Source organism: Pleurodeles waltl, chromosome 10, assembly GCF_031143425.1.
Source record: "Pleurodeles waltl isolate 20211129_DDA chromosome 10, aPleWal1.hap1.20221129, whole genome shotgun sequence".
Lineage (NCBI taxonomy): Eukaryota > Metazoa > Chordata > Amphibia > Caudata > Salamandridae > Pleurodeles > Pleurodeles waltl.
Genome location: NC_090449.1, coordinates 453,805,406 through 453,832,477, shown reverse-complemented (window position 1 = coordinate 453,832,477; position 27,072 = coordinate 453,805,406). Strand labels below are relative to the sequence as shown.

The following is a 27,072-nucleotide window of genomic DNA, read 5'->3' as shown; positions in this document are numbered from 1 at the left end:
TGGGTTTTAACCTGCCCTCTCAAAGCCCAATGATTTGTGAAATGTAATACATATGATTGGAGATAATTTCAGATTTTTGCAGCCTGAGAAAAACAATTCTGCCTCTGGATTTAGAATATCTGAATCTAGGTGTCAGACAGAGAATATTTGCTAAGGAACATATGGAGCATGATGGATTATAGTGACTTAGACCATTAGTTAGACTGGCAGTTTGTACAATGATTTACATCTGGCAGAGATATATGGGGCTTTAAACATAATACTGTTTTCATCGGACAGCAATGAGGCTTATGAATATGTGCAAATAAAACAAGTTACCGGTACACAATGGGTTTTTGGTATTCATATCTTTCATAGATTCACATGCCTGAATCTTCCCTGTTGTCGTGGTGGGAATTCCACAGTATCATCAACAAAAAAGCAGTTCTAAAAGGTAGGCTTTAAAGTTCCCATTACAAACAGTAGACATTGTTAACCAACTGACCGTATTTTAATGCACCCAAACTTCAGCCAATCACAGCAAAGACCTTAAAGCACTCACTCCCTGCAGAGCCATTCTACGTCAAATTTCGAGCACAAGTGTGACATATGTAAAATAAGAGGTATAACAATGGTGAGTCCTAACGAGGAGGAGGGCGGTTCGCATGGGGCTCTATAACAGATATGAATATTGCAGAACCACAGATTACAGGTAAGTAACTTGTTTTTTATCCAGTATGATATCTTTCATAGATTAACATGCTTGAACCCCACTAGCAAGCAGCAATAAAAGACTGTTGGAGGTGGGAAAGGTTATCCATCCCACAAACACAACTTTAGCTTAAATAATGTAAAACTTGCAGTTATGCTTATCACATATATGACCAAATTTCACATGCCTAAAGAATTCTAGTAAAAACAATATATACACCTAAATATAATATAAACACACATATGTAGCTACATTAATTCTGTCTACATAAAACTGTATAAATATATTTATTAAACAAATAATTTAACTCAAAGAGACAAAAAAGGAGGAGAAATTGATCATGATAAAGTGAAATGTACAAATAATTGTAAAGCTGCATACCTTAAGAATATACACAGTGTAACAGGCTGTCTGACTGCAACATCAGCGTTTCTCCAAGAGTCCAGGCAGTAGTGCTTCGTGAATGTATGGGCATTGGCCCATGCGTCTGGCTTGCAGATATCAGGTAATGGTACTTTTGCAAACAGGGAGGAAGAAGCAGCAACCTTCTTTGTCGAGTGTGTCTTAGCTTTCGACAAGAGCAGCCTTCCTGCTTTTTCATGGCAGAACAAGATAGCCACAGATACCGATATAGTGATACTTGCCCATGACAGGGTTAGTCCTTTTATTGGTGAGGCACATGAGATTAATAAGTGATCAGATTTCCTGAACCCTTTAGTTATGTTGAGGTAAAACTTGAGATAGTGTCTAATGTCAAGCAAGTGTAATGCTCGTTCACCAGGCGAAAACGGGTTACTGAAAAAAGTTGGCAAGAAAATGAGCTCATTGAGGTCAAAAGTTGGCACCTTTGGATGAATTTTCGATTGGTCCTTAAAATAACTTTATCCTCTCGAAACTGCAAGTATGGTTCATGTATTGTAAATGCTTGGATTTTGCTGATCCTCCTCGCAGAGGTAACTGCCAGCAGGAAGGCTACTTTCCAGGACAGAAATGTTAATTCAGCCATGTGATTCTGTTTGAAAGGAGTCCTCATAAGCTGAGACAAGACGCTGCTGCCATGGTACTCGCGGAAGTCTTACTGGACGATAGACCCAAAACAGTCCCTTCATGAACTCCTTCACAAGTCTGTAAGACCACAGAAAGAGTTCCCCATCTTGCCTGTTGAATCTGGCGATCACAGCCAGATGCACCTGTATAGGGGAATGAGTAAGTCTTGACTGTGCCAGTTGCAGTAGGCACATGAGGATTTGTTCTGAAGAGGAAGAGATGGGATAGAGATTGAGCAGAACACCAGACACAAAAACATTTCCATTTTGCAGAATAGCATTCTGCCATGGAATCAGCTCGAGCATGCTGGAGAATCCTTCTGCAGTCCTGCAATATGTTGACATTTGCAAGCTTAGTGTCATAAGAAGTGAAGTTTAGAGAGCAAATCTGTGGATGAATAACTTGTCCCTTGTTCATTGTGAGAAGATCCTCTACCAGCTGGAAATGATGTGCACACTCTGATAGGCGAAGCAGCTTGTTGAAAGAATACTGTCTTAGCCACGCCAGAGCTATCAACATCAGATGGCAAGGTTCCTGCTTCATTTTCTGGATGACTTTGGGAATGAGCGGCAATGGAGGGAAGGCATATGCAAACATTCCCGACCATGCCATGTGAAATGCATTTCTCCATGAAACTGGTTGAGGGTACCTGCTAGCATACAACTTCCATTTCTCGTTATGCTTGGAAGTGAAAACATTGAGATTTGGAGTTTCCCAAAGGTGAAACACTCACCTCAAAAGCTACTGGCTGAGTTTCCACTCATGGCACTGCTTGTCTGTCCTGCCTAGAGTCCACCCATTCGTTCTGTTTTCCTGGGACATGCTCTACTTTCAAGGTGATGCTTTTGCTGATCACCCATTCCCAGATCTGTTGAGGTTGACTTGAAAGAACTTTTGACTTTGTTAATTCCTTCTTGGTGAAGTATAACGTGGTGGTAGTATTGTCTGTTCTCATCAAGACTGAAGAGTTGCGAAGTCTTCGAAGGAAAGCCTGCAGACCAGGAATACTGCCTTCAGCTCTAGCAGGTTTATGTGAAACACTGCTTCCTGAGCTATCTAATTTCCTTGGATTTCCTGGTCCTGCACGTGGGCTCCCCATCCCTCCAAGAAAGCATCTATCATCATTACCAAGTGCGGTCGTACAGGAATAAATGACAGCCCATGGGAAATGTTGTTCGTGTTCAACCACCACAACACTGCTATTCTGATCTGTGCTGTAATAGAGAGCCTGACATTCTCATCTCTGAGGTAATAGAGATCATGTCCTCGAAGGTGCTCCGGCATTGAACCCATTGCCTGTCCAGCTGTTCCTGCAAATGACGCATGCAGAGGCAACAGTTCAGTATCAGTGGGATGCAGGTTGACATCATTCCCAACATCGATCTGTACTTTCATACAGAAGCAGACCTTTTTGCTGCCGGGATGCTGTTAGTGACCCGAGTCTTTGAATTCTGTCAGTAGTTGGGAAAGCTTTTGCTTCTTTTGTATCTATGATCGCTCTTAGAAATAGTGCTTAACTGGTGGAAATGAGCAAGGATTTCTCCTTGTTGAGCATGAGGCCTAGACTTTCAAATAACTTCAAACAGGCATGAGTTGATTTTCTGGCCGAGTGACACTTGGGTCTGTTCATGAGCCAGTCATCAAGGTACAGAAAAACCTGGTGACCTAACCTCCTGAGAAAAGCTGCCACCAGACCCATGCATTTTTTTTTTTAAACACATTTTTTATTGTTGTCAAGGCGGTACATACATTGCAATTTTTTAAACATCTTTCTATACCATTTGTTATGCGATACAGAACCGTATTTTTAAATTTTCTTTTAACATTTTTATACAGTAAATTGTAACGTTTTATTGCCTGTTCCAACTTTTAACCGCTTAACATCTCTACTTAACTTTTATCTACCAATTGGTCATCTATTCCAATTATACATGGGGTTTTTGGTTACCAGGTCACACATTTTTACTATTGCTCTAGTCTTTGCAACTTTGTAATTTCTAGTCTGTTAGGGGGTTATGTCATATCTATTCCTTTGTGTACTTTTCTACCCATCTTCTTCCTTACTCAGTGTCTCGAAAGTTTCCTTTAGTGCATCCCAATCTGGGGCTACCGGACATTCTCTCATTCCGGAGTTGTCTTCTCGTCTAAGTGCCGCACCCTCTGCTTTTCCCCATTCCATCACCTCTGCTCTCCATTGAGTTATTGTGGGGGCTATGGTTGCTTTCCAGCGTCTTGTTAAGAGGCGCTTCGCTAATAATAGTGCCAGATTTATTAGTCTAAGTAGTGTTGTCTTTTTCTTTAAGTGTGGGAGCATACCAAGCATGCATACCTCTGCTGTGTACTGTATGGTATTACCAGTTATTTAGCCTAGTATGGTAGTTACTCCTTTCCAATATGCCGCTATATCAGGGCAGCTCCAGAGCATGTGCAGGAGATCAGCATCTTCCATTCTACATCTGGGGCATGCTGAGGGTGTCCCCGGGTATAGGATATGTAGTCTATGTGGTGTGAGGTATGCTCTATGCAGTATGGCAAATTGAATAAATGTGAATCTCGTATTTCGGGATATTTGGCTTGGGTATTTTAGTATGGTGGGCCAATCTTCTTCAGATAGTTCCTTATCTATGTCTATTTCCCATTTGAGCTTAAGCGCCAACAGGGGGTATGACAAGTGTGTTCTGACTCCCTTATATAGCCATTTTATTAAGTGCCTACCCTGCCCTACAGTGTATATAGCACGTACAAGATTGTGTGTAGGAGGCTCCTTGTTGTCTGTGGTCCAGTGTTTCTTGACATAGTGTGTAATACTAGCATGTAGAAGAAAGCATGAGGGGGACAGACCGTGTTCATAGATATAGTCTGTGTGGGTAAGCAATCGCTGGTCTTTAAATAGGGTACCAACTGTGTTTATTCCCTCCTGTGCCCAGCTTTGTAGTGTGTTGTAGGTTAAGGTACCTGCTGTAACTGGTAGACCCAGCAACGGTATGTTGGGAGAGTAAGGAAGTATGTCGGAGGTGTATTTTAGCGATAATATCCAATATTGCAAGGCCACCCTCAGAAGAAGTGGAATGTTTCCGGGGATCTGGCCCCCGGGGCACAGTGGGGCATGTATCCTGTCCTTGTCGAACATTAGCTGGGTATATTCTATTTCCTGGAGATTGCGACCGGCCAGCCAGTATGCTAGCCATTGAAGTTGACTTGCTACGCAGTATGCTTTAAAATCTGGTGCACCCATACCTCCTTGGTCCACGGACATCTGCAGTTTGAGCAAACTTATCCGACATCTACCCCTTCCCCATACAAGATCTAGTAGCATCGAAATGAGTGTTTTGAAGTAGGTTTCCAGTACCCTTACTGGTAAATGTGCGAAATAATATAAGAGGTGGGGTAGCATTATCATTTTGGCCAGGGCTAGTCTGCCCGCTATCGATATTGGCAGCGTGATCCAAAATTGGATCTGTGGTCTAAGTGCGGACATGGCTCTCTTTAGGTTCCCCTCCAGTAGATCTGTTGAGGTACGATATATCTGGATACCTAGATATCGAAATGTGCTTGTGGCCTTTTGTAGTTGTTGTTCACCAAATGGTAATTATCATCATCTGATACATAGAAGGTGAATGCTATAGATTTGTTAAAATTAATAGCCAGCCCTGACAGTGGTGCAAACCTTTGGAAAATAAATGCTATTGTATCGGGGGATTGCTGAAGGTCCTTGATATATAATATAATATTATCTGCATATAATGAAACTGCATGTTTTATATTTTCTTTGTCTAGTCCCCATGATCCGCTATCTTGTCTCAGTAGTTGTGCCAGGGGTTCTATTGCCAGGACAAACAATAAGGGGGATAAAGGACATCCCTGCCTAGTGCCTCTACTCACTTGGCACGAGTCTGAGATATTCTGTCCTGTGCGTGCTCTTGCCGTTGGTTCAGCATACAAGAGATGAACCCATTTTGTATAGTCCGGGGGAACCCCAAATTTTTCCAGCACTGCCAGCATATAGTCCCAATGCAGAGAGTCGAAAGCCTGACGCAAATCCAGTGAGAGACACCCCGCATGAGGGAATCCCCTCCTGGCCACGTCCATTACATGGTATAAGCGGCGTTTATTGAGGGAGGCGCTTCTGGATGGGACGAAGCCGCAATGATCCGTATGGATCAGGCCACTGATATAGCCAAGAAGTCTCTGCACTAGTATTTTTGCTAATATCTTATACTCCGAATTCAGTAAGGATAGTGGTCTGTAGGATGAAATATCAGTTGCAGCCTTACCCGGTTTTAGGAGGGAAGTCACTATTGCCTGTTTGGTAGTATCTGGGAGGTGTCCTAATGTCAGTGAGGCTTGGTATAGTCGCTCCAGGTGTGGGGCTGCGCGATGTATGTAGAGTAAAACTCGGATGGGAGCCCATCCGAGCCCGGTGCCTTGTTTCGTGCCATGTTCTTGATAGTTTCTCGTATCTCTCCTTGTGTTATTTGGGTGCTTAGTTTCTCTCTGGCCTCTTCGTGGAGTGTTGGGAGTTTAATATTAGCTAGAAAGGCATTAATTTCTACCCTCTCCATTAATGGTGGGGGAGTATAGGGCTGTGTAATAGTCTCGGAATGCACTGTTGATTTCTAGTTGTGTGGTTATGTTTCCTTGGTGTGGGGTGTTGATATGTATTATAGGAGTGGGGGGTGGTTCATCCCTAATCAGTCGTGCCAGGAGTGCACCCGCCTTGTCTCCCTCGCTGTGTGCTCGTTCCCTATATTTAGCATAGTCGATCTTTCTCAATCTCTCAAGAAGTTGTGTGTGTTCGGTTCTTGCTTCTTGTAAGTGTTGGGCTTTGTGGGGCTGTGATATTGATTCTTTTTCCAATACTCCCAGCCGGTTCTCTACCTGTTGCAGTTCTCGCACCAGTGTTTTCCGCACTCCCGATACATTACTCATTAGTGTACCTCTTAGCACTACTTTGAACGCTTCTCACTCTATCAGAGGGGAAGACGCCGACCCTGTATTGTTTTTTAAAAAGTTGATGATCGTCTGGCTCACTTCTTCCCTCAGAGGGGTGTCCTCTAGTACTGATGGCTGTAATCGCCACGTAGGGATAGGCGTGGACGATCGACCCCATAATATGGTTAATTCTCAGGGGTTATGGTCAGAAAGTGTCTTCCCCAGGTATGTGGTCTTAGTGTTACTTGTGTCTGTAACGATGTTGTGCATACCATGAGATCTAGTCGTATGTGAACTTTATGTGGATGGGAGTAAAAAGAGTATTCCCTCATACCAGCATTTTTGGCCCGCCATATATCTATAACCAGCTGTGTAGCCAAGTTTTTGCGCTTCCGCTTTTTTTTGGACGTTCGTCCCGAACAGTGGTGGGGTACTACGATCTAAGCCGGTATCAAGTATTGCGTTAAAGTCTCCCCCCAATACCCACGGGATATGTGCCCATTGTAGCAGTGTCTTCGATAGTCTCTCCAGAAATACATCCTGTCCGACATTAGGGGCGTAAATGCTACCTATTACTATGGGTTTCCCATCTAGGTTGCCTTTAATTAGAGTGTATCTGCCCTCCACGTCTATCTTGGTATCTAGTACTTCAAAGGGTACTCCGGCCCTAATCCACACAGCTGCCCCTCGTGCGAACAATGAGTATGATGTGTGTAAAAATTGTCCCCTCCATTTCTTGCGGAGTTTTGATACTTCATGGGTGGTAAGATGGGTCTCCTGTAAATAGGCAATGTGTATTTTTCGGTGATTTAACTGGGCCAATATTCTATGTATTTTTTTGTATGGCTCCCGTTCTCCTTACATTCCAAGTGAGAATGTTGTATTCATGTTGTGCAGCCATTCTGGGGTGTTAACCTCTTTATCCCTCCCATGACTCTCCATGTCTGGTCTCCCCTTTGTATTAGCATAATTGAGTTATTTGTAGATGACAACTGTGTGTAACAGTGAACAATACTGAGTCTTAATTGAAATACCGGGTAGAGCACGAACCAGCTCTGCCAAACTTTTCTGTAATACATAACTATTATATTATAACAAAAGCATATGAATAGTAAGGAGCCTACGCAATGGGGCAGTACAAGATGTGGAGTCTATGGTTCTTGCCCGTAAACAGTGGGTTCTTTTGTGGATTAAGACCGCGGAGTTCTACCACCCGAGCCCGCCATTTAGAAGAAGGCCTCAAGGCCTCATGAAATATGGGTATAACACAGTTTCTTGCATTGAGGGGAGTGTTCAACACAGGTCTCGTGTTGTTTGTGGGGTGATTCAGGCTCCCCTCTGAGTCCGACGCCGCAGTGCTGTCCATCGATGAGGCCACACCACATGGGGGGGAGTTTGCCTCCTGCAGGGAATATGCTGATTGTATCGCGTCGTTTTGGCCTTCCAGCGCTTGTTGGAGTGTCGGGCCAGCTTTTTTCCTCCGCGTTTGCGATCTGTTTCGCTTGTCTTTGCGGGGTTGGTGATATTGTCTTGTGGGGGGGGCATCACTTGGTTCTCTAGTTTTTGACTGTGGAAAGGTCTCATCAAGCCAGACACCCACCAGATCTGGCGTCTCAAAAAAAGAGAGTCTTTTGGTTATATGAGATTTGCATTCTGGCTGGGAATAGGAGGGCATATGTTATCCCTTCCGCTCGGTGTCTTTGCTTTACTCCCTGGAAAGATGTTCTGCGTTTCTGAACTATCATAGTGTAGCCTGGGCATAAGGAAATTCGGGCATTGTCCACTATAATGGGATCAAGTTCTCTTGCTATTTGTAATATGGTGTCTCTGTCTCTGTAGTTTAATATCTGCACTATTAAGGGACGCGCTGGTGCTCCCGGCGGGGGTTTCCTGCCTGGGATACGGTGTGCTCTCTCTACCACAAAGTGGACTGATAGGCGATCCTCGACGATTGATTTCAGCCACCCTTCCACGTATTGTGTTGGGTTTTTCCCTTCTTTTCCTTCCGGGATTCCTAGTATGCGGATATTATTGCATCTTGACCGCCCTTCTGCATCTTTGGCTCTTTCTTGTAGAGCCTGCACTTGTTGTTGAAGTAGTTTAATTGCGGTTCTATTTTCATTATTGTTTGGAAGTATTTCTGCGATATTAGATTCTGTTTTCTGTATTCTGTCAGATAGTTTTTTTTATCATCCCTTAGGATACACAATTCTGCTGTGATAGAGCCTAGCCTGTTCTCTATTGCTTGCCGAGAGTCTTTGATTTCACAGAATAAGATCAAGTTTGTCCGCAGGATTTTTTGCCGGTATTTCCAGAGTTGGGTCGTTAGGGCCAGAAGCTTCTCCGTTTTTGGATTGTTTGCCTTTGGTGCGGCCCATGGTTGGTTGTGCAGTTTGCGTTACCTTCTAGTGAGTTTGGGCGTCGGTGTGCACTATGGATCCAGTATATGGTGTATGTTAAATTTATGTTCAGGCTTTGTGATTGTCAGTGGGGTTAAGTAATTTACTCTGTGCCTTCACGTGTCTAGGGGCAGGCGGCGTCAGGGAGTCGGTCGAGGCTCCGGCGCACCACAGAGTCGACGAACTGCTTACAATAATTATGTTTGGTTAATTCTTAAACCAGGGCTCATAAATGATAGCCTCCGTGTCCGGCGTGCTTTTTCTGTTGTTTCACGCTTGTCACGCTGGAGACAGAGCGCTAGATTCTACCCGGACCTCAGCCGGTCAATATTTTAAGTTCTTTTTATTCTTAGCACCCCCTTATTCCGTGCGTGTTCCAGAGGGCATATCCCTGTCCTCTCAAAAAAAAAATCTTTTATGGGTGTGGGGCGCAACCCAGCAAGCAGTTTCTCGTGGTCCCAACTGCGCCGCCTCTGCGATTTTATCAACTAGGTGTATGTTGGCTTTTCCTCTTAAGGGCTGGGTGTTGTCACCTTCTTTTCGTTGTCTCTGGGTCCCCATTTGTTGTTTTGCTTTCTCCTCTCTCCCCGATGCCCCGTTCACTCGATGCTCCTCTCCTCTGCAAGGGAGACGGGGGTTGGCAGGGTGAGGGGGAGGAGGGGAGCGGATGGCCTCGGCATGCCGACAGTTTCCCCCCCCACTCACCGATTCCGATTTCACTCCCGGCTGCTAATTCCAATCCCCGCGCCCTGCTTACCGGTGCGCGTCTTCGGCTCCAGCCGCGCCCAGATCTGCTTCACTTCTCACGCTGCTTGCGGCCATCAATCACGGGCCGCGTCCATCTCTTGCATTCCCCAGTGCGTCCAGGGGGTCCGATCGGACTCGCTCCCCAGGTGCCTCGTCCGTTCCTCTCCTCAGCTGTTGCGTGTATTAGTGTAGAAATATCCCGGTTGCCATTGGATTCGATTGCGTGGCGGGCTCAGGTCGGGAGCCCCGTGATCAAGCAGCCACCATCTTGGGTGGTTAGCCATGTCCCCCACCCATGCATTTTGTAAACACCCTGGGAGCATAATGTATCTCAAAAGGGAGAACTTTGAACTGATAATGGCACCCTGCCACCTTAAAATGAAGGAACTTTCGATGTTTGTCATGAATTGGAATTTGGAAATCAGCATCCAGAAGGTCCAGAGAGGTCATGAAGTCTCCTGGATCCACAAGCTGCAGACTTTCATGTAGAGACATCATCCTGAAAGGCTGCTTGTTTATGAACTTGTTTACAAGCCTTAGATTCATCACCTCCCCCACTTACCTGATGTATTTCAGATGAGGAAGAAGTTGGAATAAAACCCCTTGCGTCTCTGGTGTAATGGGAATTCCTTTATGGGGTCTTTGGCTACAAGCAAGTTGATTCCCTGCTACAGTAAAAACAGATGACGATGCAATGTTCTGCATGGAGGAACATTTGGAGACTTCTGAACAAATTCCAGGGTGTGACCATGCTGGATTATGTCTAACACCCATTTGTCAGAATAGATGTTTTTCCAACAACTGTAAAATTTGGATAGAGAATTGCCAAATTGATGTGGGACTGAGGTGGCCAGTGTCTAGGACACATTGCCTTCTGAATCCCTTTGACTTTCCTCCCGCCGGAGGACATCTCTGGGCCGGTTGCCTGGGATAGTTGGACGCAGCTCTAGTCTTCAATGGCAATTGTGAAGTTTGGGATAATCTGAAATATGTTGGGTGTATGGCTGGTATCTACTCTGGTGGTAAAGGGGATGTGATGTATACTGACCTCTACTTCCCTGAAAGGACTGAAAACAACTCTGCTGCAGTGTGCCGAGTGAACAAGCTGTTTCTGTGTCTGATTTTATGGACTGCAGCCCATTGTCAACATGAGAAGAGGTTCTCCCCATCGAATGGCATGTCCAGGATTTTAGCTTGGACCTCCGGGCACAAAGATGTAGCTTTCAACCAGCCCTGACGACACAAGACCGCCGCTCCAGCCAACTGGTCGAAAGCGGTACCAAAGATATCCATCACTGCATAAAATCTCTTTTGCTTCCTTTTACTTATTGTCCGGAAGATAATCTATAAATGACGATATATCAGACCAAAGTTGGTGATCATAATTCCCCAAGATGTCCCGAGCTTTAGAGGTCCTAATTGAAATGGCTGCTATGGCTGAAAATCTCTTACTAATATTATCTAACCTGACACCCTCTTTATCTGGTGGAGCTGATCAAGCAGAACAAAGCTTTGCCTGTCGTTGTGCTGCATGCATGATAACCAAATCAGGTGGAGGTTCTATTTTTTTGTCTGGTTTTGGTATGCCTGCTGGAACTGAGACTGGCTTCTTAAAAAATGTCAACCCTTTCAGCCATATATAATCCACAGTGAGTATGGATCTCACTGTACAGTGGGCTGCATCTTTAAATTCATACGAAAAGCCCATTTGTTTTGCAGGAAGGGGTATATCAAAACGCTTTGATGTGCGTTCCAGAAGGTCATGAAAACCACCAATATCTGCTGGTGGTGAGTCTACCGGAGGTGGAGGAGATGATGTGGACTGAGGAATCACATAATCATCCCATTCTGAGACATCCAAAGGGATTTCTTCCTCCTTGTGTTGTTGTTCAACATCACTATCCACTAAGGTATCCCTGATGGTAATGGGCAGAGGTACTGGTCTGTCTTTTTGTAGAGGAGGAACTGGACTTTTAGTTAGAGAAACTGTTTCAGGGACCTGAGATCGATGAAGAGTATGTGGAACTGACTTGTTAACCTCCGTAAACCTTTTATAGAAGTCATTAATCATAAAATGCAAGTCTGTGACTAGAGATACAGGGACTGCGATAGTGGGCTCTTCCAACTGATGTTCCTCCTCAGGATCATCATAGGGATAATGTTCTCAAATTGTATCATACACCTTGACTGATTGTTGGACTCTGCCTGTAAACGAAAACTCGCCCCCCAGGAATGTAGAAGGACCTGATCCACATCCTCATCCTCAGTGTTCAGGCACTCAACCCACAGTTGGGAAGGCCTGTACTCAGGACCAAACATACTTTCATCCCCTAATTTGCATCTCTAGCAGACAAACTGGAGGCAAAGGGCAGATATTGGAGAGGTTAGTCTGCAAAGACAGTGGAATGGCTTTTTTTCTGGCACAGGAACAGCCTCCTTCACTGTTTATTAAAAACCTGAAGAAATCTTTGTTGACAGTCAAGAGGAAGCCTGTGTCAACGGAATAGTCTAAGGCGTTTTTGGTGTTGATGATGGTCTCATCGACAACAGTGCTATGCTCATCATTGTGGTGGAGACAGTCGTCAAAATTAACTGACTTTGTCAAAGTCCTGGTAGATGGAGCTGTCGTCGACGGGGTGGTTTTTGTCGACGGATCTGTCGACAAGTAATTCTTCTGGAAGACTGATTCCTTAAATGGTGTCACAGGAACCGAAACAGGAGAAGATAAATCTTCTGTGAGAGGGAGATGGTTCAGGATGCTCCAATGTACTCAACTTCTCTGTGCTGGCTTCTCTACTATAGGATGTTGCCTGGATTGAGTCCTTGTCAGATGAGGACTTTTCCTCCTGTTTGAGTTTTCTTGAGTAAGTATGCCCTTTTTCTTCATCCTCAGAATCAAAGTCTGACTGAGGCTTCTTTTTTCTCTGAAACCAGAGAAGTAGTCTGACTTCACGGTCTTAGAGGGTTCTAGCTGAAAAAGTACAACAGTACTTACAGTCTTTCAGTTTCTGCTGAGGGTGCAGGCAATATAAGCATTACTTGTGTCTGTGTGTGTTTTTTTTTTTTTTTTTTTTTAAATAGTCTATTCTTCCCACAGAAGTTACTAGCCGTAAACAGCCTTTCCTAGAACCCTCAGACATTTTGGGGACATAGGAAATAGTTCCTGAAAAGCTGTACCTCAGATGTTGTTTGTAGGTGGAGAAATCACTTGGAGAGCTGGCAGGCACAAGGTGACAGAAGAAATACTGTTGACTGAGCAGAGCTCAGGAAGACTCCCTAACACATGATGTGCAGTAAGAAAGCTGAGGTAGAATGGCTGTGTAGGAGATGAGTGCTTCAGGGTCTTTGCTGTTTGGCCAAAGTTGTCACAAATATACTATAAAATATGAAGGAATGAATACAAAAAATGCATTTCTGTGTCCATTCAGGGAGGCTTTAGACAGACCCTGTCTAGCGTGAACTAAATTTTGGTGTTCCAATTGATTGAGACTAAAAACTCAAGAAACAATAGCCTCTGTTTATCACCTTCCATGCCTTCATCTTGGCTTCTGACCAGACTAACCAAGCCTTATTTAGGGAAGAGCTGAAAATGGATGACATGGAGTTTCTGCTAATCAACATATTGGCTGAAATAAGTATTGATTTAATTATATAGGTCCACAAGTGACCAAATGCAAGCATAAAACAACTGGTGCATTTGTGCCAAGTTTCCATGTCCTTTTCAGTTTTTATAATAATGACTTCCTCCAACTTTTGCAAGAAATATTAGAGAATGTGAGAATAGTAAGAGGACAGAAGAACCTGCTCCTGCTAAAAACAGACGATAAGTAATCTAAGCCAGGCCTTCTGATACCCTAATACAACCTTTAAAGACTGAAGGCCTGCTCTGCAAAAGTAACCTAAACAAGGTTTCACAGGACAATGTTTAATGTGTGGGGTCTGGTTAACAAGTTGATTCAGGAAGGTTGCCCTGGCAGGGAGGCATAAGGAAAAATAATGCATCAAAAATGGATTAAAAAAGGGTAAAAAAGAAAATGGGAAAACAGAAACTGTAGCCAGAGATCTCCAGCATCACTCATACAGATGAAAGGATGTGTTTAGCCATAGTCAGAATTTACTGTCTAACTAACCACACACTGACATTGTATAGCAAAAGATTGTGCATGTGGCTGAGATGAAAATAAGCACATTTCACCCCAATATCTTTTTTGTTTGCACTTTAGAGATGGAAGGAAAACACTGAAGATGGCTATCATCCACTTCCATCAGGAGGTGACTATCCACGTACTGTGTGCTCAATTTCCCTATGGTACCACAGTGTTAGCCCAGTACCTGAAGTGCGCTTAGAAAGCAAAGCAACAAAATATGAAGCAAGTCTGTATTCAAGCAGACGGGGTCAAATTCCAATCACATTTAGATACCTTGGACAACAGAAAAAACATACAGGCAAACCCTTCATTACAGAGCTGTAAGAGAAAAAGGGAGGTCCTCTGCCAAATTACTATGATCGGATACAAGTAGATAACACTGTTAGCTTGATGCAAAAGCAGGTGGAAGATTTCCTCTAGTTCAAAGGCTTGGAAACACAGAGGGGCTAATCAATGTTTGGTTTTGGAGGCTACGACCACACATGCTTTCCTATCTTAGACTCTGAATGCTTTATTGCAAGAACAAATTTTTTCAAAATAAAGACAAATATTAATTAAGGGAAGAACATATTCCTGGTTGAAGTAAAACAAACAATAAATTGAACCAAACCTAAACATCAAAATAGGATTGAAAAAACATGGGTATTCAAAAATTATTAAAACTACACACTCACTGTGTAAAACGCCTCTTCAAAGACCAATAAAGGCCCTGAGAATCCAACCACCAGGAGAGGTTGGGCGCCCACCAAGCAGAATATGATCCCATGCAAGGCTGTAGAGATGATAAGTTCAGATACACCGATAAGACCGCTCGTCTTCTCACCTGCAAAATGGCAAAACATTATTCTAACTTTCGTAGTCCAGTCATATTCTAAAGGTCCTTTGCATTTACAAAATGTTTGCATTGGATAATTCCATTATAGGTTCTCTTACTGGTCAACCTCCTCCTGGTAGTCGTCATATAAACAGCATCAGTGTTGCACCTTTCCTCAACCCGTAGACCTCCATGGGGTCAGCCTTTATGCTACAGATGGCCAACAGCCTTTACATCTATGCTTCCTCCTTACTACTTTAACAAAATATAAAAATATAGTGATTTTTGGCCTATCTCACAAGGAATACAATGTTTACTAAAACGTTCATAAGCTCACCTTCACTCTGGACCATCACATAAGATGACATTGAAAAACATAGGAATATCTATTAGTTTAATCTAATCTACTATAACACACACTCTTTCTACTGTTTGTTTTCCACACAAAGCCATACAACACTTAATATCTGCTTCACTATCTCCCAGCACATGTTATAATATTAACATCTTTTCTGCACCAAAAATGTATCTTTTTCTAGCCTGCTGATTACAGCCTTCACTCAGTCTTTCATGTTCACACAAGAACTCTCCTTTCTATTCACTAAACATAACTATTCACATAAACAATAGTAAAGCACTCTAATTAACATTAACATTCAACACATCACAAAGTAATACACACACACACCCAGCATCATGCTCTCTGCTGTCCTGATGTTACAGTACCTCCACTTTTCCAAGATACAGTAAAGCTGGCACTTCTCTCTAATGATCCAATTCCCAGCGTGTGCTTTACAGGCTCTTACTTGGCACTGTTACAGTGTGCTAATAAGGCCACACAAAATATCTGTCGGAGGCAGGATTGCCAAAGTCCACAAATAATCCATCGACTGCACCAGTGCCACAGATAACACCACCCCATTCATGGAACACCTCAATTTTCAAATCAACATTGACGGCAAAACCACCGCCAGAGGCACCCTCGCTTACAGTCCTCCAAACCCACGCCATAGCTTCTGTGACGCAATCCTGGACTTCATCACCCCCAAAGCCATCAAAACCAAAGACTAGATCTTCTTTGGAGACCTCAATTTCCACTTCAATGACCCCAGCACAGCCAACCTACTCGAAAGCATGAGCAACACTGACCTCACTTAGGGGGTTATTCTAACTTTGGAGGAGTGTTAATCCGTCCCAAAAGTGACGGTAAAGTGACGGATATACCACCAGCCGTATTACGAGTTCCATAGGATATACTGGACTCGTAATACGGTTGGTGGTAAATCCGTCACTTTTACGTCACTTTTGGGACGGATTAACACCTCCTCCAAAGTTAGAATAACCCCCTTAGACAGTCACTGCAGAACACACGTTGGACCCTGTCTTATCCACCAGCAAAAGAGTCAAATATAGTCACACCACTGAGCTCACCTGGACGAACCATGCATATCGTCCACTTCACCCTCACAGCAGCCCCCAGCGCTGTCAGCAGACCAACCAGCACCTCGCACCGCAAGTGGAACAGGGTAGCCAAGAGCCAATGGACTGATGCCCTCAACACCGCACTACCTGACACCTCCACCAATCTCGAACAGGCCGCCAAAAACTTCACCACTTGGATCGCTGATAGCGCTGACAAAGTAGCCCCCATCAAACCCACCAAGCAAAACAGGTTCTCCAAACAAGCCAGCTAGTACACCCAGGACCTGAGAACCATGAAACCCAACTGCAAAAAACTGGAAACGACATGACGCACCACCAAAGAATCTGCTGACCAAACCACATTCAAAACATCACTCAACTAACACCACAGCCAGCTCCAACCACAGCAAAGGGCTCTTCACCATCATCAAAGAGGCACTGAAAACATCATCAGCCGCTCTCAGGAACTCTGTGACACCCTGGCGGACTTCTTCCACAACAAAATCTACACCATCTACAAAAACGTCAAACCTCAACCCACTGACGATGACACCCTTAGTCTCCTCGCCCCCACAGGCGCCACCCCCAACCACAGGATCACCATTTGGAACCAGCTCACCACAAAGAACACCGCTGACATCATGGACTCTGTCCACTTAGGAGCACCCATGGACCCCGTCTACAGCACATGTTCAACCTTGGCAACTACACCATCAGCGACAAGCACACAGCCATCTTCAATACATCCATCACCTCTGCCAACTACCCTGATGAATGGAAACATGGCGAAATCAAACCCCCTTCTCAAGAAACTATCCGCTGACCCCCAACGAGCTCAAAAACTACAGGCCCGTCTCCCTGCTCCCCTTTACAGCAAAAGTCCTTGAAAAGGCCATCAACCACCAACTCATAGAATACTTTCAGAGCAAAGATCTTTGGGATGCTTCCCAATGTGGATTTCGTTCAAAGCACAACACCAAAACATCCCTGATCACTGCCATTGATGACATCAGGACCCTTCTAGACAGGGGAGAAGTGGCTGCCCTGATCATCCTTGACATCTTGGCAGCCTTCAACACTGTGTCCCACCACACCCTAATGATGAGGCTCCATCAGATTGGCATCCAAGAGAACACCCTCAAATAGATCACATCCTTCCTCACCAGGAGATCACAGAAAGCCAGCCTCCCTAAATTCATCTCAGAGTCCAAGAACAATTTGTGGCGTCCCTCAAGGTTCATTCCTCAGCCCCACACTGTTCAATGCCTTCATGACCCCCCGGCCAACATCGTCAGACACTACAGATTGAAAATCATCTTCTACACAGACGACACACAGCTCATCCTGTCACTGTTCGAAGCCCCCTCCGCCACAAGGGCCAGCTTTTACCTCTGCATGACCAACGTCGCCAACTGGATGAAAGACAACTGCATCAAACTCAATACAGACAAGACTGAAGTTCTGATCTTTGGAAACACCACCTTGCTGTGGAAAGATCACTGGTGACCTTGATGTGTGGACATATGCTTTGGGACAGTGAATACATCACATGATGAAAACATTGACTCCGGGACAGATCACCAATCACATTGGTCCACAAAATATATGACAATAAAAATACAGTGAGAGACACACACAAAAATATGATGGGAGTCATATGCATTAGGAAATCAAATATGTCTGCAAAGGGAAATATTATTGTGCTGGGAGTAGGGGATACATACACTGGAAAATATGCACTGGCATGGAGCCAGTGGTACATGCAAGGGGCAGAAAATATACTGAGACCCAAGTAGAAAACACAAAAACTATGGTACATTCATATTGGTACAGAAAATACAGAGACAGAAGGTAGAAAGCGCAAACACAGTGGGAATGGGAGTTAAGTTACTCTGGATGAGGAAAACAGACTCTGGGATGCTGATGATCTGAAACAGTGGGAGTGAGACACTCTTCCTTTGCAACAAGGTGCATTTGATACTAGGACATGGAACACAGTGACAGTGGGATTGGGAATAGGCTTACAAAGGCAAGGGGGGCATTTGCATTGGGCTGGGAGAAACCTCACACTGGGTCCGGTAATACCTGGGACTCCACTATGGAATACACTGACACTAAGACAGCAAGATTCTTACTTCTCTGACAGTTAAGCAACTACAACATGAAAGTAAGATATACATTAAGACATGGGACATACTGAAACTGACACTGGAATTGAAAATTGAATTATATTAGGATAGAGGCACAATGGAAAAAGGAATACAATGACACTGGTCAGCTACCCAAATGGACATTCAATGCTTAATATATTTTTATTATTCCAACGATGCATACTAATACAGCATGGTGGAAGCACACAATTTCAACCTATGTAATTCACTTTACATTGGATAGAAAGTTTTCATTTAAGATTATTTCTGCAAATATAAATTAAAATGTATACATATATTAAACTGGATAAGGAGATACTGGCACAAAGATACTGGTGCATGGCAAAATATACAGTGCGACGGAGAATTAACTTTATATGGGAAAGGAGTTACTGGGACAAGGGAAAGCAAAGTGATACACACGTTGGGTCAGGAAACATAGTGACAATGGGACACTGTAGGAAAGTGCCACTGTTGGCATGGTTATCCCCACTTTTTGCCTAGTGTTGATGCCAACTCTGATTGAAAGTGTGCTGGGACCCTTCTAAACAGGCCGGCACCAGTGTTCTTCCGCCGAAAACTGTACATTTGTTTCCACAACTGGCATAGCCCTGGTACACAATTAAATCCCTTGTAAAAGGTACCAATGGTACCAAGGGCCCTATGGCCAGGGAAGGTCTCTAAGGGTTGCAGCATGTATTATGCCACCCTATGGGACCCCACACTCAGCACATGCACACTGCATGGCAGCTTGTGTGTGCTGGTGGGGAGAAAAAGACAAAGTCGACATGGCACCCCTCTCAGGGCACCATGCCTATAGACCTCTGCCTGTGGCATAGATAAGTCACCCCTCTAACAGGCCTTACAGCCCTAAGGCAGGGTGCATTATACCCCAGGTGAGGGCATATCTGCATGAGTAATATGCCCTACTGGGTATGAGTCCATTCGTAGACATTGTAAGTGAAGTGAATATATTGAGTATGTGGTCTGGGAGTTTGTCATTACGAATCCGCAGAACCATAATGGCCTCACTGAATACTAGGAAGTTTGGTATCAAACGTCTCAGCACAATAAACCCACACTGATGCCAGTGTGGGGTTTATTGAAAAATGCACACACAGAGCATCTTAGAGATGCCCCCTGTATGTTAGTCCAACTGCTAGTGTAGGATGGACCTGTCTGTGCCAGTCTGCCACTTTCAGACATGTTTCTGACCACATGGGGCGAGTGCCTTTGTGCACTCTGTGGTCAGAAACAAAGCCTGTCCTGGGTGGAGATGCTTCACACCTCCCCCTGCAGGAAACTGATACACCTGGCAGTGAGGCTCAAAGGCTCAAGCCTTGGGTTACAGTGCCCCAGGGCACTCCAGCTAGTGGAGATGCCCGACCCCAGGACAAAGCCCCATTTTTGGTGGCAAGTCCGGTGGGAAAATTAGGGAAAACGGAGAGGAGTGACCACTCCAGCCAGGACCTCCCCTAAGGTGTCCAGAGCTGAGGAGACCCCTTCCCTGCAGAATCCTCTTTCTTGGTTTGGAGGATAGGGACCAGTAGGGATAATAATGTGCCCCTCTCCCCAAAGGGAGTGGGCACAAGGAGGGTGTAGTCACTCTCAGGGACAGTAGCCATTGGCTCTCACCCTTAACACGCCCCTAAATCTAGGATTTAAGGGCCTCCCTGAACTCAGCTCACCAGATTCCTGGCAATCTACAAGAAGAAGAAGGACTGTTAAGCTGAAACCTCCAGCAGAGAAGAAGGAAGACAACCACTACTTTGGCCCCAGCCCTACTGGCCTGTCTCCTGCTTCAAAAAACCTGCAAAAAGACCAGCGACGCATCCAGTGGGCCCAGCGACCTCTGCCAACTCCAGAGGACTGCCCTGCACCCAAAAGGACCAAGCACTCCCGAGGACAGTGGCTCTGTCTGAAGAAACTTACAACTAATGACTCCCACCTCACTCTGCATGCATGAGTCTTGACCCCCAAGTCCAGGAGGTCCACGCAGCAAGAGAGGGTCCTCAGGCGACTGCGAACAAGAGCCCACCATGGGTTGACCTCTCCACCCCTCCATGACGATGCCTGCAGAGGGAATCCCGTGGACCCCCCACCCGACTGCGAGCTCTGGATGAAGATATCCGACGCCTAGGGAACACACTGCACCCGTAGCCCCTGGAGAAACCAACCCCGGTGCCTCATCGTTCAGCAGGCGGCCCTTCTCCCTGTCCCACCGGTAGTGTGCCCGAGACACCCCTATGGACCCCGTCTGCAGCCTTAGAGTGACCCCCAGGGTCTCCCCATAGACCAGCCTTGGAAACCCGATGTCCTGTTTGCACCCTGCACCCGACCGCCCCTGTGCTGCTGAGGGAGTGTGTTTGGTGCCTACTTGTGGCCCCTCCAGTGCTCTTCTAATCCCCCCTGGTCTGCCCCCTGAGTCACGGGAACTTACATGCTGGCTGACCAGATTCCGAGTACCCCCTGTCTCCATAGCAGCCCACGTTAATTTTGTTCAACTTTGACCTCTGCACCCGGCCTGCCCTGTGTTGCTGGTGGTGGGTGTTTGGGGTAACTTGAACCCCAACCAGTGGTCTTCCTAAAATTAGAAGACTGAGACTGTAAGTGTTGTAATTACCTGTAAACAGATCTAACTTTTCTTCCCCCCAGAAACTGTTTGAAAAATGCAGTGTCCATTTTTAAAATAGCTTTTTGCCAATAATTCAAAAATTGTATTACTTACCTATTTCAAACAAAGTACTGTTGATACTTGTGTGAAATACAAAAAGTTTAAGGTACTTACTTGCAACTTGAATCTTGTGGTTCTAAATTATATTTTTGCAATATAAAAACCATAGGTCTGGAGTTTTAAGTCATTGAGTGTGTGCTTCTTCTATTTTCTGTGCGAGTACAACAAATGCTTTGCACTGCCCTCTGATAAGCCTAACAGCTTGACCACACTACCACAAAGAGAGCATTAGTATTATCTAATTTAGCCTCTGTTAAGCCTCTGGGGAACTCCTGGACTCTGTGCATACTATAACACACTTTGATATAGCATGTACAGAGCCAGCTTCTTACAGACACTGATCCCTTGCTAGAACACTTCCCGGCTCACACACTTCTGTCACAATTCCAAACACACATTTTGATCCACAACCTTAGCCCAACACACTTCTCATTACATTCAGACAGAAGTCAAAAAGAGACACTCTAATACAGGGACGTGGAAAATACACAGACATCAAGACAGCGAACGCAATGAACCTGTAACAAGGGAGACCTAAACACTAGGTATAAATTCCACTACAGCTCGGGGGTGTGGCTTGTGATGTCAAGATGTCGGCTGCACTTTGAGAGTGCTCAGACGCCTCCGCCATTGGCGTCATATGGAGTCCTGCCAGGCCGGTGCCGGGACCCCCATTTGACTGTGGGGGAGCCCGAAAACAAACAGAGAGAAGCCGGGGGCCCTCTGACGCTTGGAGTGGCTGACCTACCTGAGGGATTAGGATGACGGGCGCCCAAGATGGCGGGCACCTGCTGAGAACGGGAGATGCTGCTTGAGATGCCTTGTGCCTGGTTGTGTACGCTGAGGGCCAGAGGACGCTGGTGACGGCCTGGGCCCCCCTCACCTGGACCGGGGGTGCTGCTGTTTGGCCCCAGGGAGATGCTGGAGCGTGGGCTGGCAGCAGGGCCCTGGAAGATTCTGCCCGGCGCCAGCCTGCGCCTGTGACTGAGGGCGACAAGGTGGTGAGTGTGCTGGCTGCAGTGGACCGGGGCCTGGGGGCAGTGGGGGGAGGGGCGCGGTCCATTGAGGCCTGGCGGGAAGGGACTGGGCCTCCCAGTGGGTCGCGGATCTAGCCGCACCTACTGCGCATTGGCCCATGGCACAATAGGGAAGGACAAACAGGCGAAAACATCCTCCTCCCAAGCTCGTATTGATAAATTTACAACTCCAGCTGAGGCCCCTGGGGGTGGCACAGCAGGGGATCCTGCCCAGGCCGAAGATACCGAGGGAGACACCAACAGGATTCTATGCACCATACAGTCCTCCCAGGCAGTGGTGGGGAACAAAATTGGGGAGGTCAGAGTAGACATGGTGTTGCTGCGGAAGGAACTCAAAAACGTCTCGGCATTACTCACCGAGACAGAAACACGTGTTGACAGTGGAGGATGAGGTCCACGATCTCAAAACCAATGTGTCCTGCCTTCTACCCCGCACCCATGAGGTACAACAACGCGCAGAGGATGCCGAAAACTGCTCAAGACAGAATGGCCTGCGTTTCGTGGGATTCCCGGAGATGACCAAAGGGCCTAGTCCCGTGGAGTTCTTGGAGGCTTTGCTCAGAATGTGGGTGCCCTTGGACAGACTGTCCACATGGTTTGCAATTGAACGCGTCCATAGAGCCCTCTCTGCAAAGCCTCCGCCAGGGGCACCGCCCAGGGCACTCATTGCCCCCTTCCTTAATTTTTGAGATCGGGATGCTATCCTGCGTGAGGTCCGGGCTCAATCGGAGCGCCGCTGCCAGAACTCAAAGATACTGATCTTCCCGGACTACTCCCGGGTGGTCCAAGTAAAATGGCACTCATACGAGCAGGTGAAACAAAATCTGAGGACGCTACATTTAAAATACATGCTCCTCTTCCCAGCCTGCCTTAAGGTCCTACATGCGGGCAAGACACACTTTTTTGATACACTAATGGCGGCCTGGGAGTGGGCGGCAGAGGAGCGGCCACTTCAGGTGGGTGCCACGGGATCCCCGCTCACTCCATGTGGGAGCCGGCTGTCACACCTGGGACGGACTTAGGGGACTCCAGTCGCCCTGGACGCCCCCACATTGGTTCCCGCCGCAGAAGACACTGATCCCGATGGGTCTCACAAACTCATGAGGCCGAACCCCCCCTCGCCATCGCCCCAGCAGCAGAAGGAAGCCTTCCATGGTCCGGCGTCTCTGGGGCAAATGACTCCAGAAGAAGGAGAAAGACTGAGTCAAACTCCACCTATTTGACTTCCCGGCAGGGAGACTGCGGGCTCGGTATGGGTTCACCAGCGAAACGCATATGAGATCTGACCCCATGGAGGGGTCCACTACTCCACACCGCTAGGGGTTTACCTTACCTTTGCCTTTGGTTTGTTGGGGCCTTTCTAGGACAACAGATACTTCTTCAAGTTACGAGGTGAAGTACAGGGAGGGGTTAGTTGGAAGGTGTTCATCCCTGCATGATTGTTTTATTATGTTGCTGCTTGTTCTTTAACTTTACCATCTGTCGCACATTGGAAGATACACACAAGTCGCTCAGACACTAGGCATACACAGGCACTCAGACAGTCCCAAACAGACAAATGTCTCATTCCCGCAGCTGCATGTGCGGAACTAGGAAATACTCCTATCCTACTTCCCCAAGAAACACACCTAATGGGGTCCACATGCCAGTTCTTGGCCCGATATGGCTTTGATCGGGTCTACCACTCAGGGTACCCAAGGGGAGCCAGGGGGTAGCGATACTTCTGCACTGGGACTACCCCTTAATGATATAGCAGACATGGGAGGACCCACAGGGGAGGTTTGTGGCCCTGACTGGGTGGGTAGATGGGCATTACATCAACCTACTCAGCATATATGCCCCCCCCCCCACTGGGCTCGTTGGGTTTCTCCACACTCTCACTGCCCTACTGGCCCTGATGCCCACGGGGTTTACAACCAAGGGTGGCGACATGAACGCGGTCTTGGACCCGAACCTGGACATTACAGGTCACCTATTGGACACACTCCACAGGCGACCCCTATCTCTTACCAAATGGATGATGAGCACGGGCCTCTGTGACACATGGCGAATGTGGCACCCACGCCCCCGGCAATACACCCACACCTCAGCGGCACACCACTCTCAAGCCCGTATAGATATGATTCTTACACCGGCCATCGACCTTTCCCTAGTTACCCAAATTCAGATACTCGCCTGCAGCCTCTCCGACCAAGCCCCTATCTCCCTGACCACTGGACTCCCTTATCAGAGTCGGAGTCCTATGTGGAGTTAAAATGCATGGTTTTTGCAAGACGAGGCCTACTCTACGGACCTCCACAAAGAGATCAAACACTACTTCAGTGACAATACGGGATCAGTCCAATCCCATGTCACCCTCTGGGCAGCAGCCAAGGCCGCAATCCGTGACCTTGCTAAGGGTCTTCTGCGGCGATGGGAGAAGGAGATGTAAGCCCACAGTACGTTTCTTGAGGCCCGGGCACTACATTTGGAGCGCCAGGTGATGAGAACAGGAGAGGAGAGGCATGGTCGAGCCCTGGAGATGGTGAGGCAGGAAATTAGAACCTACTACCTAGAGGAGGCAAAGCGGATCTGGGGGGCATCTTAGGCCCAAATTTACGGCTGGGGGGGACAAGAACAGTAAACTCCTTTACTGGCTGTCAACCAGACCAATGAAGGGACGGGTGATCCCCAAGATAATAGATGACTCTGGGACGACTCACACAACCCCACAAGATATAGCTGAGACATTTGCTTGGTACTATGCTGCCCTATACACTGCGGCACCCAGACCCACCATCGAACAGCAGACGCCACTGTTAAATGAAAGACATGCCGACCCTCTCAGCCCCCTGTTAAAAGAAGTCTTGACGACCCCATAACCATAGAGGAAATTGTGGAAGCCATCAACAAAACTTAGACCTGGGAAAACCCCCTGCCCAGATTGGTACCCAGCAGAATATTACTCTAAATTCCAGGACATACTATTGCCCCAGCTCCAGGGTCTCTACACTGAGGCCTTGAGGAGGGGCGCCTTCCCTCAAGACTTGGACCAGGCAACGATAGTGGTTCTGCCTAAGTCCAGGCCACCCACTTTGTCCTGCGCAGACTACTGTCCAATACCATTAATTAACAATAAACTTAAGATCTATGCCAATATACTGGCTACTTGCCTACGGCCGGTTCTACACCACCTGATCTACCCTGACCAATGCAGCTTTATGCCAACCTGCAGAACCAGACATTGTCTGCGAAGGCTCCATGTTGCTCTGGCACACAGACACACGCTCCCCTCCCCACTAGCCCTCCTTCTAATCGACCTTGAAAAAGTGTTTGATTCGGTGGACTGGGGCTACCTGGACTTGGTCCTCCGGAAAGCAGGCTTGGGGCACTCATTCTGGCATATGGTTCAGCTACTATATCACACACCAACAGCAAGTGTTCTGGTAGACGGGATGCTGTCAGAGGTCTTCCCCGTCAGTAGAGGCACTAGACAGGCCTCTTCGCCCTAGCCATTCAACCGCTGGCACAAATGATTCATCGAGATGTCTTCCTAGAAGGCTGGCGATGGGCGGGAGGGGAGGAAGACCGCATTGCGCTCTACGCTGATGATGTCCTGCTTTATCTATCACGACCAGAGATAAACGGCCCTAGGTGTTTTCAATTGCTGCGCATTTTCAGCGAGGCCCCTGGCCTTGAGATGAACTCTAAGAAATCTCTGTTGGTCCCGCTCTCAGAGTCTCGCACTCTGATTTATTGGCAAACGACCATTCCTACTGACATTTAAGCTTTACGTACCTTCGTATGAAAGTGCCACTTGACCCATCTATGACATGGGCCCTCAATCTTACCCCTCTTGCCGGCAAGGTGAAAGAGGACCCGGGAAAATGGCAGACCCTGCAGCTAAAGGTCATGTGTCGCATAGCACTCTATAAAATGCTTGTCCTGTCCCGTCTACTGTATGTCCTCCAATATCTCCCCATCCAGATTCCCCGCCACTGGTTCAAAGAGATGGACGCCGCGGCTTGCTCATTTATAAGGCGCCAGAGCCGACAGCACCTATCCCGGGACCCTTGCCAGCGCAGTGTGTATGAGGCAGTCTAGCTATGCCTAACTTATACCTCTATTATTTGGCATAGCAGGTACTCACTATCAACGAATGGCTCACGGGTGTATGGGATGACCCAACTTACAGCTCAGAACTGTCCACAATTGGGTTCACATGTCTTATGGACCTGCTGTATGAAAGTCCCATTTCCAAGGCTACACCTGAGGTCACCAGCCAGGACCTGTATGGTTGGCAGGCGGTCCAAAGACTAACAGGATGGTGGGGCCGGTTCACCCAGCACACCCCTCTATGGCAGGGAACATGGTTACAAGATGTTGCCAATCTTGAAGGCTTCACGCGATGGGACGCCATAGGCATCACAGTAGTGGGAGACGTGTGGGAGTGCACGCATATGATGTCTTTTCAACAACTCCAAGAAACATACGCACTGACCCAGACACAATTCCACACGTTTTTACAACTAAGACATGCACTATGTGCCCATGTTAACAATGGTACCCATATACCTGAATACAGCCCTATGGAGGCAAAGGCAATGATGGGGGCTCTATGTGCGGGGGAATCTCGCAGATTTATTGCTCCCTCATACTGAAAGCTTCACCACCTCTCTAGCTTCTAAGGGCCGGCTGGGAAGCCTGGATTGGCCCCCCAGACGAGGAGGACTGGCGGGACGCACTGATGGCACAGAGTGTCCCCGCAGTCCCAGTCAGGCTGTGTATGGTGCAAATGTACTTCTTTCACTGTGCCTATCTGACCCCCGGCCTGACTCTTCCGTGCCGGGCTCAGACTTCTTCCACATAGCACGGTCCTGCCCCAAGATCTGATGATATTGGACACACATCCTAAATGAACTCTCCGCTCTGCTGAATCTCACGCTGGTGCACTCCCCCAAAGTGGCCCTTC

General features: G+C 46.7%; 1 protein-coding gene across 6 annotated transcripts in view; it reads right to left on the bottom strand.

Moving 5' to 3' along the window:
* The window catches only part of SLC4A2 (solute carrier family 4 member 2), a 2,186,615-nt gene that overhangs the window by 364,854 nt on the left and 1,794,689 nt on the right, over window positions 1-27,072 (bottom strand). For all 6 annotated transcript variants that reach the window (XM_069210734.1, XM_069210733.1, XM_069210737.1 and 3 more), the window contains one exon: window positions 14,639-14,787. In XM_069210734.1, coding sequence (XP_069066835.1) covers window positions 14,639-14,787 — 149 coding nt within the window. The remainder of the gene's footprint in view (window positions 1-14,638; window positions 14,788-27,072) is intronic.